Source organism: Physella acuta, unplaced genomic scaffold (genome assembly GCF_028476545.2).
Source record: "Physella acuta isolate Inbredline_101_S28 unplaced genomic scaffold, ASM2847654v3 ptg000257l, whole genome shotgun sequence".
Classification (NCBI taxonomy): Eukaryota; Metazoa; Mollusca; class Gastropoda; family Physidae; genus Physella; species Physella acuta.
Genome location: NW_026731776.1, coordinates 472,139 through 486,945, shown reverse-complemented (window position 1 = coordinate 486,945; position 14,807 = coordinate 472,139). Strand labels below are relative to the sequence as shown.

Here is a 14,807-nt window from a genome sequence, read left to right as displayed (position 1 = left end):
CCCCAATAGTCTCCACCCCCTCCCCATAATCTATTCACAGGCCCATGGAACGCCAATGGCTCCGGCAAGTCACCGAATAAAACCGTTGGTAATCTTGGCTTTAATCTCTGGATGAACTGGTTCTATGGCTGTTAGCAAACGGGTTGTGAAATATTATGTAAAATATACAGCGATTGTTGTCGAAAAAAATGGTTGCGTCGTGTTTGTTGTTTGGGCAGGCCTCACAAAATATAAACAAAATATTTTAGTTTAGTTGTTTTTCTTAAATCAGTTCAAGTACGAATGTTCAAAACTTTTAAACATGACATCACACTTGTTCATTATATTAATTAGGTACAGCGTGCACCAGTAATGAGTTTGATTTAGATATAGACATTTTGAACCATTATAATGTAAGCACTTTTAAAATTATAATCAAATTTCAACCAGTAAATTTTGTCAGCTGGTTTTCTCCACTACAAAAGTATTAGTGAAGTGTGAGTGAACTTTAATGTATACCTGGTTGTTGGTGAACCTCCATGTGGCTGATGTGACTTATACCCAGGCTCTGATAGAAATAACACAGACCAAGTGGATGATAGTTTGTTAGATTTTAATATGCTTTGATACAAATAAAATAACATGGCCAACTTGAACTTGTACACACAATTCTAAGCCAAACCATGAATAATTTGTATGTATTTAATATTGTAAATAAATGACAGGATTGAACTATTATATCAGACAGGCAGTGTATTGTATAATGGTGCTTGTTTTATATCAAGTAGGCAGTGTCTTTTTATAATTTATACAAAACAGGCAGTGAATGTATATATTTAATGTTAATCAGAAACTGAGATGACGTCAAAATAAAAAGTAAAATTTTTGGCACTAATGTTGTTACACAGTAAATAAAGTTAGTTGGAATATATCATGAACTAGAACATATATACAGGAGGTTTATGCAAGGAGCACACACGAGTTTGATGCTATATACATATAATCCCAGATTAAGGGGCACAAGGCTTTATGCAATAAACGAATATAATCACAACATGAGGCTTAATGCAATATACAAATATGACCCCAGATTTAGAGGCACAACTATAAAAACAAATATATCTTTTGAATCATCCATATATATGTCAATAAAACACACACACATACATATACAAAACCATTACACACACGTACGCTCATAAACATATACATATGAGTTATATATATATATATATATATATATATATATATACGTAAACACAGAAAACACATGCACGTATATATATATATATATATATATATATATATATATATATATATCAATATAAATATATGTAGGAATATGTAATGCGCAACAACATTTCTCATCTAGAGATGAACATGTGACGTGTCACAAATGCACATCTTGACTAAAAACAAAGGCATGTAACGGGTCACACTGTACACGTGTAAAGAGCACACATGTGCCGTGTTAAGTCAACACATGTGATCATTACATCGTACGGTGACCTGAAAAATGCGCGACCAAAAATTACGCAAAGGAAATTGACGTTCCACGAAAAATTCGAAAACGGAAAACTGCGCAAACAGAAAAATGCTCAAATACAAAATAATTATACTAAAAGACTTTCATATTTTCGGGGAAATATGCTACAATGTACCCGTGGTCATTCTTTCCAAATGTATATTAAATGTTCGATTTAAGAAAACAAAATGCCCTTGCGTACTTGTTGTGCATAGTTTTCCGTTGAGCTTTTTTTTCCAGTAACCGTACTTCTTTCACACGTCTCTTAAGGGAAGTCTGTTAGCCTCTCAATGTATACAGTTATCCAAGGTGGATCAATGAAATGTATAAAAAGTAAAATTTTCTAATCCCCTGATATTTGTTTAAACCGGAAGTCGAGATTTGTAAAGATACACTCGGTAAGCAAAAAAAAAAATAATGCCTTCAAGTAGAATAACAAAACAGCTATATATCAGGTCTTTCTTCAGGAGGTATAAAACAGCCCTGAAATACAAGAAGAGCACAGTCAGTTCATTGTAAAAGTAGAGCCCGATATGCTCTATCGATATGAGCAGTAAACAACATCTATGCAGGAATATACAGTCAGTCAAATCGCTACCTATCGTCTTCACGAGCTGACCCACCACAACACACTCTCTTTCTTTCTCACTGTCTTTCGCTCTCTCTTTATATATATATATATATATATATATATATATATATATATATATATATATATATATATATATATATATATATATATATGTATGTATATGCATGCTATAAATGTTTACCTGCGATGCAAGCAGTTAAAAAACAGGCAACATTTCCTGCTAACATGGCACGAAACACAATTTTTGAAAGATCTCCTTTTCTCTCTGGTGCCATGGCACCTAATGCCCCAAGTTGCATGCCCATAGATGACAGATTTGAAAATCCACACAGGGCATACGTCGCTATCACAACTGATCTTCTCTACAGAACAAAAATATATTGTTACACAGAATAATGATGTTTAGGTTGTACGTGGGATTGACATATTTCAAACACAATAGGACACTTTGTTACAAGAAAAACTTACGGAGATAAGTCCGTGTGTTAACGTCACCTGTGTGTCATTCAGGTAAATATCATCATCTATGTAGGTCCACACACCTGTCAGATTGGCTGTACTGTTGGATGTAAAGTTTGACCAGTACTCATCAAACGTGATTTGATTGTTGATATATTTAGACAGGTCCACGTAAGCCTAGGGGAGAGAAATACATGGTTCAAGTCATGACAGGATGGTTACATGGTTCAAGTCATGACAGGATGGTTACATGGAATCCGGGGAGACAGAAGATTCAGGGTGAGAAGTTTTTACACGGGGAATTTATATTTGTGTTTGTTAACCAAGATGGACCAGATTTGTTTGTGCCTTTTTATGAATCCATGTTTTATATTTTTTATCCATTTGCCCACACGTTTTAACCGCTCTTATTGTTCAACAAAAGTGAGAAAAGCCAAATTGTATTTTAAAAGTGGGCTTAAAATAACCAAACTAATGGCACTAAATACGTTTGATTTTTGGAGTGTTCCTTGAAATATTTTAATTTATTTTTATGATTAATTAGTAACATTATAAAACTTGGATAATAAATCTATTGCTTATTTTCGATGTGTCCATGGTAATGGTATTAATAACTTAGTCTCTACATATGTAGGCCTACCTAGTAATATATTCCTGATAGAAAATGCAGTTAAATTTTCGATTTTCATCATTTTATCACAATTCATGTCAATGACATAGCAAAGCTATCTAAGAAAGTAGATGCATTAGCTGTCCCCAAAAATATTATGTATTAATTTCCTCACGTAGTTACATACAGAGTTTCTTCCAGGCATCTCTTCGGGAGGGCGAAGCCCCCCCCCCCCCCCCGAAAATTTGTTACCGCACCCCCCCCCCCGAACGAAATGAAATTTATATAATTTATATAGAAAATATATACTTTTAACAGTGTCCGCCACCCCACCCCCCCCCCCCCCGAAGAAAGTCTACCGCCCCCCCCCCCCCGAAAATTTCAAGTGCCCCATCCGGAGAAAAAAGTCTGGAAGAAACACTGCTTACATACCCCTTTTTTTTACATACCAATTGACATATTTTTTATGACTCAGCCTGCATGGTATAATATGGTAACATTAAAGTGTTAATGAGAAATAAATAAATTCACAGAGTAAAGGATAAATACCACAAATTCATTGAGAAGTATTTTTGTCCCGATCAATTCACCGATAGTTCTACAATCATCTTGGTCAACTCCCATAAGGAAGGACAGGGGCCAAAACAGGTAGGAGCAGACCAACTGAAATAAGCAGAAAGTTTTAACATGAAGGTATTTACAATTAAAAATTAATTTCACACCTGAAAAGTTAGATTGTTCACACCAACTAAAACACACCTGAAAAGTTAGATTGTTCACACCAACTAAAACACACCTGAAAAGTTAGATTGTTCACACCAACTAAAACACACCTCAAAAGTTAGATAAACCACACCAACTAAAACACACATGAAAAGTTAGATTGTCCACATCAACTAAAACACACATGAAAAGTTAGATTGTCCACACCGACTAAAACACACCTGAAAAGTTAGATTATCCACACCAACTAAAACACACATGAAAAGTTAGATTGTCCACATCAACTAAAACACACCTGGAAAGTTAGATTGTCCACACCAACTAAAACACAACTGGAAAGTTAGATTGTCCACACCGACTAAAACACACCTGAAAAGTTAGATTGTCCACACCAACTAAAACACACCTGGAAAGTTAGATTGTCCATACCGACTAAAACACACCTGAAAAGTTAGATTGTTCACACCAACTAAAACACACCTGAAAAGTTAGATTGTTCACACCAACTAAAACACACCTGAAAAGTTAGATTGTTCACACCAACTAAAACACACCTCAAAAGTTAGATAAACCACACCAACTAAAACACACATGAAAAGTTAGATTGTCCACATCAACTAAAACACACATGAAAAGTTAGATTGTCCACACCGACTAAAACACACCTGAAAAGTTAGATTATCCACACCAACTAAAACACACATGAAAAGTTAGATTGTCCACATCAACTAAAACACACCTGGAAAGTTAGATTGTCCACACCAACTAAAACACAACTGGAAAGTTAGATTGTCCACACCGACTAAAACACACCTGAAAAGTTAGATTGTCCACACCAACTAAAACACACCTGGAAAGTTAGATTGTCCATACCGACTAAAACACACCTGAAAAGTTAGATTGTCCACACCGACTAAAACACACCTGAAAAGTTAGATTATCCACACCAACTAAAACACACATGAAAAGTTAGATTGTCCACATCAACTAAAACACACCTGGAAAGTTAGATTGTCCACACCAACTAAAACACACCTGGAAAGTTAGATTGTCCACACCGACTAAAACACACCTGAAAAGTTAGATTGTCCACACCGACTAAAACACACATGAAAAGTTAGATTGTCCACATCAACTAAAACACACCTGGAAAGTTAGATTGTCCACACCGACTAAAACACACATGAAAAGTTAGATTGTCCACACCAACTAAAACACACCTGAAAAGTTAGATTCTCCACACCGACACGGTCACCAAACCACGTGAGACTAGCGTTCACAAAGTGGAGCAGGGCCACAAAGGCGATGAGGTTTACTGCGATGTTGGCCACAACCTTGACGGACATTGACGCTCCGTTGGAAGCGGCTTCTATCAAATTCTTTTCAGTCCTGTATGTCAAAGTATACTGGTCAAATGTTGATCAATCTAATTACTGTTAGTTCAATGTGGTCAGATTATTGGCTAATGATGCAAGATTTGACGTCAGAATAAATGTAATAAAACTTGTATTATAAATTCTATATCCAATGGACAACAAATTTAAAATGATATCGAAGACAACAAATGATCAAACCCTTTGGGGATGTTGTAGAAGTCTTTGGCGTTGTGTTTTTTGTTCACAGTCTCGGGGTAGAAGAGCTTGGCCATGGCCAGAGCGGCAGGGGCGGACATGACAGAGGCGGACAACAAATGGTTGGCCGGGACCTGAAACACAGGGGCAGTTGTTACAACTTTATCAGTACGTCTATTTTATCAATTAATTAATCAATTAATTGATTACAGGTATATTTTTAAAGTAAATTTAAAAAAAAACCCTTACATATGTTAAATTTATAAAATGACTATATTCTAGCAGGACATAGTCAAATTTTAAATTTAACCACCATATATGCGTGAATGTAAACTATGACACCTCAGAGGGTAAATGTAAACGATAACACATTAAAGGGTGAATGTAAACTATGACAACTTAGAGGTTGAGTGTAAACACCTTATAGAGAATGTAAGCCGCCATGACACCACCAGCTATTGTAGCAAACCCGCCAGTCATGACTGCGTGTATCTCTGACTTTGTCATATCCTTCAGGAATGGTCGGACCATCAGTGGAGCCTCGGTCTGAAACAGTGGGTGAAGTAAACAAATCGACTAGTTCGTTTTAATATTTTTTTCTGTTTTTGGTCATTACCCAGCAGCTCGACAGACTTAAATAGGTTCTGGATAAACTTTATTAAAATATGTTATTACATAAAAGCCGGATGTTTGATTTAGTTTTAAACTTAATGTAAATAAATAAAAACAAAACAGATATTTTATTTAGCTGTAAACGTGATGTACAATGTAACTGGTATTCAAGGTGCACATAGCTAACCATGCCAAGGAAAATATTTCCAGCAGCGTTGATGGACTCTGAAGGTGATGTGCCCAGACAGAGGGCCAGGAACTGACCGATGACTTTAATGGCGACCTGCATGACGCCCAGGTAATACAACATGGCGACAAACGTGCTGAAGTAAACCACCACTGGCAGCACCTGGAGTGGGGAGGGGGGGGGGGAAGAAACAAGCGAGGATTAGGTTAATTGTTAACTGCAGAGCTTTCTCTAATTATTTCAAGATCTTAATCAGAAAAATATCACATTATTACAAGAAAAGCTTACATCTTGCTCACAGGGATATCCTTAGTAAGAGGCTCAAGCTTCAGGTAAAAATATTCGTATAAAAAAAACTACTTTTAACAAACCTTAAAAGCAAAATAATGCTGGTCATAGACTTCACCAAAGACAAAGATGGAGCCGGCATCGGTGTAGGCCAGGAATTCTGTGATTCTGTCCGCCAGCCACTGGAAGGCATCGTGACCCCAAGACGTGCGCAGGATGAGCAGGGCAAATAGCAGCTGTAGGGCCAGACCCCACAACACTGGCCTCCACTTGACCTGTGGGCAGTAGGACATTTGTTGGGACATGTTATAAATAGAAGCTGTAGGGCCAGAGCCCACAACACTGGCCTCCACTTGACCTGTGGGCAGTAGGACATTTGTTGGGACATGTTATAAATAGCAGCTGTAGGGCCAGACCCCACAGCACTGGCCTCCACTTGACCTGTGGGCAGTAGGACATTTGTTGGGACATGTTATAAATAGCAGCTGTAGGGCCAAACCCCACAGCACTGGCCTCCACTTGACCTGTGGGCAGTAGGACATTTGTAGGGACATGTTATAAATAGCAGTTGTAAAGCCAAAACACAGACTTCTACTAGACATGATGGTATTTCATGATTGGCTTCAAATTAAAAAGGCTAAAACAAGTTATCATAAAGAGGTTAAAAATGTGAAAACCAAACAAAATACTCTAAAAAAAAGCCAATACCTTAGCCGGGTTATTAGAGAAAACAAAACAGAAGCCGAGGAAAAAGACGATCCCGCCAGCACTGATCATGTTTCTGGGCCGGTCAAGTGCCACGTCGACGATCACGTAGATCAATATGGCGACAATAGCCACGATAGGGATCACGATGGGCAGTCTGGGTAAAAGACCGTAAACACATTTCAAAAGAGACGGTAAACACATTTCATTCAAAGAGAAATAAATTAACTTAACTTTTAAAAGTAAGCATTTCAAAAATCGTTATGTAATTTATACCATTTATTGACAGGCTTTGACATTCCATTAACATAACATTTTAATTTGAGACTGAAAGAGATTTACACAAGAACACAAAGATTACCTGAGTTTCCCCAGGAACTTTCTGAGCTTGGAGAGTTTCCACCGGCTGTCATTGCCATTGTCATCAGATCTTCTGTACTTGAGAAACGTCTTGAACACGATGCCCAGTGCACAAAGAATTGTAACAATCAGAAGTCTCCACGATCCTTCATCGCCGAACCTGAAATGTTCCAACCAACATTATAATGTCAACATTATCTATTGTATAGCTAAAGGTTGTTAAATTTATGAATTAGATTCCTTAAAAGAAGACTTCACTAGAACATGTGCTCATACCAAAGCTACTTTGTAGACAACATGTAGACAACACCTGTATTCACCTTAGACAACACCCGTACTCACCTGTAGTACATGGCGTAAGCAAAATATGAGAAGTAGGCAGCCAGCAGCACCAACAAGACCACAGCTTTGATCACGTGACGATTGGTCTCAAAGAATCTTGACACGGCCGTCTGAATTCTGTTGACTGCCCGTGAAAAACACCCGGGGTCCTCATCTGGGTTGGTTTGAGATCCATCGTAGTCATTGACTAAAACGGGCAGACCCTGAAAGGCAAATGTTAACAGTGAGACTAAGAGCGTCGTAACAATTTTATTTCCGGTAGAAGTTCACACAACGGACACATACGTTTGGTGCATCAGCCTCGTCCTGAAATCCCTTGTTGTCGTGTGCCTGGTGTACCTTGCCGTTGAGGTCAACTTCCGTCAGTTTGATGTCGTTGTTGTAGGTGTTGATGTCGTTGTTGTAGGTGTTGACTTTCTTTAACTCGGCCATGTTGCTAGTCACTGAAGTCGTCTGCTAAAGTTGGTTACTGGTTGAGCTTAGATACGAAATGTTTATATTAACTGCTTTTATTCTCATATTTTATTTTTACAAGATTACACACTATACTGAATAATGAATTGTTTTATAATATCCTGATATCAAGAACAAAAATAACAAACTGCATGATAACGAGCGTATATATATATATATATATATATATATATATATATATATATATATATATATATATATATATATATATATATATACTAGCCGTCCCGGCCAGGCCCTGCTCTGGCCTCTGTGAAAAACCTATCAGTAAAGGACCTTGACATGTGTGTTGTTGTAATCAGCATATACCCGGCATTGTAAACCCTAACCACAACCAACTAAAACCAAAACACAAAAAAGAAACGCGAACATAACACAAACAAACACAACATAACACAACCACAACACAAACACAACACAAACACAACTCAAACAAAACACAACACAAACACAACACAATACAAACAAAACCACAACACAACACAAACACAACACAAACACAACAAAACACAAACCGGTAAGGCTATATTAAAATTGTATATCTTCGTTTAGTTTGGTGCAGGTGTCTATAAAACAGCTTTCTGAAACCTATCTGTAAAGAAACATGACATGTGTGTTTAATAATCGGGATATACCCGCATTGCCCACCCTAACCACAATCAACCCAAACCAAAACCAAACTAAAGAAAGGAAACATAACATAAACGCAAACACTAATACAAACGATAACACAAACACAAACCCAAACCCAACCACAAACACAAACAAATACACAAAATCAACCACAAACACAAACACAAATACAAACACAAACACAAAGAAAAAACACAAACGAAAACGAAAACGAAAAAGAAACAACGAAAACGAACCAAATCAAAACGCAAACCCAACCACTAACGCAAACCCAAATCGTACCATGCTAGGGCGCCGGCGGAATCGCCTGTTTCAGCTTAATAAACGACTATAATACCCCAACTTATGTATAGTCTTTTGCACTCACTTAAACGAACATAGGCGCCAAACCGAACACGGGAATGCCCGGGGCCCCACATAGCACCCGGTCTGGGTGCCTGAGGACTCCCGGATTCGATTCACTTAAAGTCTATAATAACCTTTCTTATCCATAGTATATCGCACTGTTTAAAGCGAAATTATGCACCATAGCGCTCACAGGATAGCCCAGGGACCAAATTGAACCCTGGTGGGGCGCCGGCGGACGCGCCTGTTTCAATTTAATCACTAATTATAATACTCCAAACTTATCCGTAAACGGAAAGAAATAAACATATAGGATATGTAGGACCTGGCTTATTAACTGTTATTGATTTAAAAAAAATAATTAGTAAACAGTAAGTTCAGTGTATTGAATAAATAAAAGGCAGTATTAAAAATACCTACAATATTGCACTTAATCAATCCCCGCTAATTATGTAATTATTTTTTTCCTAACACTAAAACAAAGTAATAAAAAGTAAATTCTTTCTCCCCCCGATTTAATGGTTTTTAAAGGGAAGTAACTGTGTTTTCCAAATCAAGGGACGTTATGAGAACTAAAGGACAAAATGCAAATACATTTCAGACACAATTTTAGAAATTTTATAAACGTTGATACACTTTTTAAAAAAAAATTTATGTGATGTTCATAATTGAAAATTATTATTCTAAGTATATAAAATGAAAATTGTTTTTAAAGACTTTCAATAGTAATTATAGTAATTTTAAACTCATAAATGTAGACCATGAGCGCTGTAATAATCTAACAACTTGAATCCATCGGAGTATCGTTTTTATTCGTTTTTTCTTATATTCCTTTGTAATCCACGACAAACATTTTACAAACATTTTACAAACAAACATACAGAATTGAACTTGATATATATTATATATATATATATATATATATATATATATATATATATATATATATATATATATATATATATACATACATACTGATATATAGGCGTATTAAATATTGTATTGTATTATATGTGCCTTTTCATTAAGTTTACTTTTCCTCTTGATGTTAGCACAAAAAAACAAACCACAAACTTCTTTACATTATTGGCCCCGATTAGGATATAATCCGGTAAGCCCCCACGTGACCATGGTATTTAATCCGCCACTCTATCATGTGGTGACATTGAAATGTATTAGAGTTAGCCTAATTAAAAGAAGTTTTATTATTGCAGAACACAGGACCTAGGACTGGATTAGGGCGGCACCACAAGGTTGGATTAAGGCGGCACCACAAGGTTGGATTAGGGCGGCACCACAAGGTTGGATTAGGGCGGCACCACAAGATTGGATTAGGGCGGCACCACAAGGTTGGATTAAGGCGGCACCACAAGGTTGGATTAGGGCGGCACCACAAGGTTGGATTAGGGCGGCACCACAAGGTTGGATTAGGGCGGCACCTCAAGGTTGGATTAGGGCGGCACCACGAAGTTGGATTAGGGCGGCAACACAAGGTTGGATTAGGGCGGCAACACAAGGTTGGATTAGGGCGGCACCACAAGGTTAAATTAAGGCGGCACCACAAGGTTAGATTAGGGCGGCACCACAAGGTTGGATTAGGGCGGCACCACAAGGTTAAATTAAGGCGGCACCACAAGGTTGGATTAGGGCGGCACCACAAGGTTGGATTAAGGCGGCACCACAAGGTTGGATTAGGGCGGTACCACAAGGTTGGATTAGGGCGGCACCTCATGGTTGGATTAGGACGGCACCACAAGATTGGAACAGAGTGGTACCAGATTTCACAGTGACAAGAGTAAGGTTGATCCTAGCCGGTATCGTTATCTAAATCAGTTCCACTCGTAGCAAACTTGTGCCTCCATTGTATGGCTCAAGCTACACACGTCTCAGCGGTCCTCAAACCATTAGTGTAAACCAGCACAAGGTTTACCTTGTATTCCTAGCTTAACACTAGACCAAATGCCGGATCTTCCAAAAATATACTCGTAATATAAGACAGCAGAAAAGGTGTATGAGGAGGGGTGGGGTGTTGGCGACATAACTAATAGTTAACCGGATTGGCGTCTACCCTACATTTGATACAACTTATAATCAGCTGCATTTTAATGCCTATCAATACAACTTATAAATAGCTACATTTTAATGCCGCGTGCCTATCAACAGTTGCTTCGCTAGGTCGGGTGACGGGTGCCACCCGGTGCGGCACCTCATTGTGTCACCCCCTTTTTTCCACTGTAAATTTTGCAGTTCTTTTCAACCCCCCCCACCCCCAGGTAAATGCTTTAAGTTGTTCACATTCAAACTAATGATGTTTTTCTATAGCTGGGTATAGCATTGTTTTCTATATAGTAAACATGTTTACCTCATAGTGTCACCCCCACCCCCGCTTGTCGGGATCATATATTTGTACTTAAAATAGTTTTTAAATCTAATTAATCATTCGCTGAACTGGCAAAAAACATTTATTCTATATATCTTGCATTTGTTTTTTTTTGTCTTGGTGTCACCCCCCCCCCCCTAAATGGTATCACTCGGTGCGGTCCGCATCCCCCGCCTCCGCCTCGCGACCCCTCTGGCTATCAATACAACTTATAAATAGCTATACTTTAATGCTGCGTGCCTATTTGAAAAAAAATTCCTAATAAAATAAGTCATTATGAAAGTTCATATATATAGTAAATATTCATTAAAAAACCAGTAAGCTTTTATATCTAATATATAAAGCTCAATTCTGTAACGCATATGTTTGTTTGTCGCTGGTTATCGATGGATTTAAGTGTTAGAAAATTATCGTGCGCGTTGGTCTAAATTTATGAGTTAAAAAATTACTATTAAAAGTGTTGGGAAATAATTTTCATTTTTCAAATTATAGTAATAATTGTCGGCATGTTCATTAAACACAAGTTTTAAAAAAATATCATCTTTTACAAAAATTCTAATTATGTCTTTATTTAGTCCTATAGCGCTTACTTCCCTTTGATAAATTAGGCAAAACACAATTACTTCCCTTTATAAAACCATTGCATTAGTTGAAAAGCATTTACTTTTTAATTACTTTGTTTTGGTGTTGGGAAAAAAAATAATTACATAATTAGCGGGGATTGATCAAGTGCAAATGTTGTAGGTATTTTACGGATAAGCTTGGAGTATTATAATTGTTCATTAAATTGAAACAGGCGCGTTCGTTTAAGTGAGTGCAAAAACTATGAATAAGTTGGGGTACTATAGTCGTTTATTAAGCTAAAACAGGCGATTCCGCCCCGGGCGTTTATGTTCGCGTTAGTGTTTTCTTTGTGTTTAGGTGGGTTTGCGTTAGTGGTTGCGTTTTGATTTGGTTCGTTTTTGTTCTTTCTTTTTTCGTTTTTGTTTGTGTTTTTTTTGTTTGGGTTTGTATTTGTGTTTTTGGTTGGTTTTGCGTTTGGATTTGGTTTGTTTTCGTTTGCTTTTTCGTTTTTTTTTTTTTTTTTTTTTTTTTTTTTTGTTGGTATTGGTGTTTGTGGTTGGGTTTGTTGTTAGGTTTTTGTTTTCGTTTGCTTTTTCGTTGTTTTTTTTTTGGTATTGGTGTTTGTGGTTGGGTTTGTTGTTAGGTTTTTGTTTTCGTTTGCTTTTTTGTTTGTTTTTTCTTTGTGTTTGTATTGTTGTTTGTGGTTGTGGTTGGGTTTGTTGCTAGGTTTTTGTTTTCGTTTGTATTTGTAATTGTGTTAGCGTTATGTTTGCGTTTTGTTGTTTTGGTTTTGGTTGGTCGTGGTTTGGGTGAGCAATGCCGGGTTTATGATGATTACTAAACACACAGGTAATGGTCTTTAACTGAAAGGTTTTTCACAGAAGCCAGAGCAGGGCCTGGCCGGGACGGCTAGTATGAACTAAAACTAAGAAAAATAAAATAATTTTATTTCAGTATAAAAATGCACCGCTTTTTAAATAACCATAAAGAAAAGCGTCTGTTGTCAAAACAAGTTATTGAAAAAACTGAATTAGCATGCCCTCTCAGAAATATATTTCTTTTAAAATGTTTACATAAATGCTTTTTATTGTTATAGTTTTTGTATATAAATTAGATCTATGTTTTACTTTTTACTTTTTACTGAACTAGCATGACTTAAAACAGGTGCACCAAATGAACGCACCAAATGTAACCCTCCGCCAGATCACGCTATTGATGTGAGCCAAACAAGAAACATTAGCTCAGATTGCTACTCGTGACATCCATACATAGCCTGTGTTTTACCTACATATACATAGATCTAGAGAGTTGCCAAGTTTGGCCCAGTATTTTGTCAAGAACCAGGCGACCGTGACTGATGGTAATTTGAATCTAACGAGAGCACCTTACGTTTATGTGACAAACGGGTTTAGATTTTGTAATTATCATAATATTGGAGCACAAGAGATCCAAATAATAATTTACTATTAAAACAAAACAACAGCAACAAAAGTCTGTGTCTGAACAAAAAAGTTAAACAAGGACTTACGTTCTCTTAATGAACGAAATATTAATTCAACAAAAAATATTTTGTGCCAGGGGGGACGGGCTAAAATTTCCGGGGGGGGGGGGGGGGAGAGCGGCGGTGGGCGGGGCGGACACTGGAGCTCCCCCAAATGATGCCTGAAAGAAATTCTGCTCAGACGCACGATTAAACTAAAACTTTCTTTTATGCTATTAATTCCTTACATCAGTTCGCTGTTTCAACATTTTTTAGAACACTTAGCAATAAAATGTTCAAGAAATGTAATAAACTTACTTTTGAGCATTAATAAATCTAAGTAAAACTTATTTTTGTTCCATGAATCAAAACAAAAAATTCAACCTATTTTTTAGCCTTGCACCAAGTAAAAAAAAAATGCTAAATTAAAATAATAAAAAAAATATTTTTTATCTTTGCACCAAGAAAAAATTTTTTATTTGAATCCTATAAAAACTTACCTTTATGCTGGGACCCAAACTTGTCATCGTGCACAGGACAGCCCTCTTACCTGTGATAACTGTTATCTTGTTTTCCCGCATTTTTGAGGAGAAATATCGGAAACACCGCACGGCTTGCGGATAACCCAATTTCTTATCAACATGGGGGAACAGCAAGTGCCAGAACTCCAACTAGCTGCGGTATCAAGGGTGACAACTCCCACAGTTAGTCAGCGATTTCAAGCAAGACACGACATTTGGGACCTGAAGAATTACATCCCTTGTGTTAGGTCAGGGGTCAATCGGCACAGAGTTATAGCATAGATCTTGGACACACTTTGTTCAAGTCTAAAACCTGAACTAACGAACAATTTGTATACTCTCGAACACACTTGTTCCAGTCTTAAACCTGAACTAACGAACAATTTGTATACTCTCCAACACACTTTGTTCAAGTATAAAACCTGAACTAACGAACAATTTGTATACTCTCCAACAC

The 14,807-nt window shown here is 37.1% G+C and overlaps 1 protein-coding gene across 1 annotated transcript; it reads right to left on the bottom strand.

The window, feature by feature from the left end:
* Positions 1 to 1,322: 1,322 nt before the first annotated feature.
* On the bottom strand, positions 1,323 to 14,375 carry LOC131938833 (solute carrier family 28 member 3-like). The gene is made up of 14 exons (XM_059297044.1): positions 14,330 to 14,375; positions 8,239 to 8,431; positions 7,954 to 8,156; positions 7,613 to 7,771; positions 7,255 to 7,408; positions 6,630 to 6,821; positions 6,259 to 6,420; positions 5,880 to 6,005; positions 5,463 to 5,593; positions 5,109 to 5,277; positions 3,715 to 3,828; positions 2,565 to 2,732; positions 2,278 to 2,458; positions 1,323 to 1,987 (listed from the first exon to the last, which is right to left on the bottom strand). Exons 2-14 carry the CDS (start codon positions 8,383 to 8,385, stop codon positions 1,968 to 1,970), a joined length of 1,926 nt encoding a protein of 641 aa, XP_059153027.1. The 5' UTR covers positions 8,386 to 8,431; positions 14,330 to 14,375; the 3' UTR covers positions 1,323 to 1,967.
* Between the last annotated feature and the right edge of the window lie 432 nt (positions 14,376 to 14,807).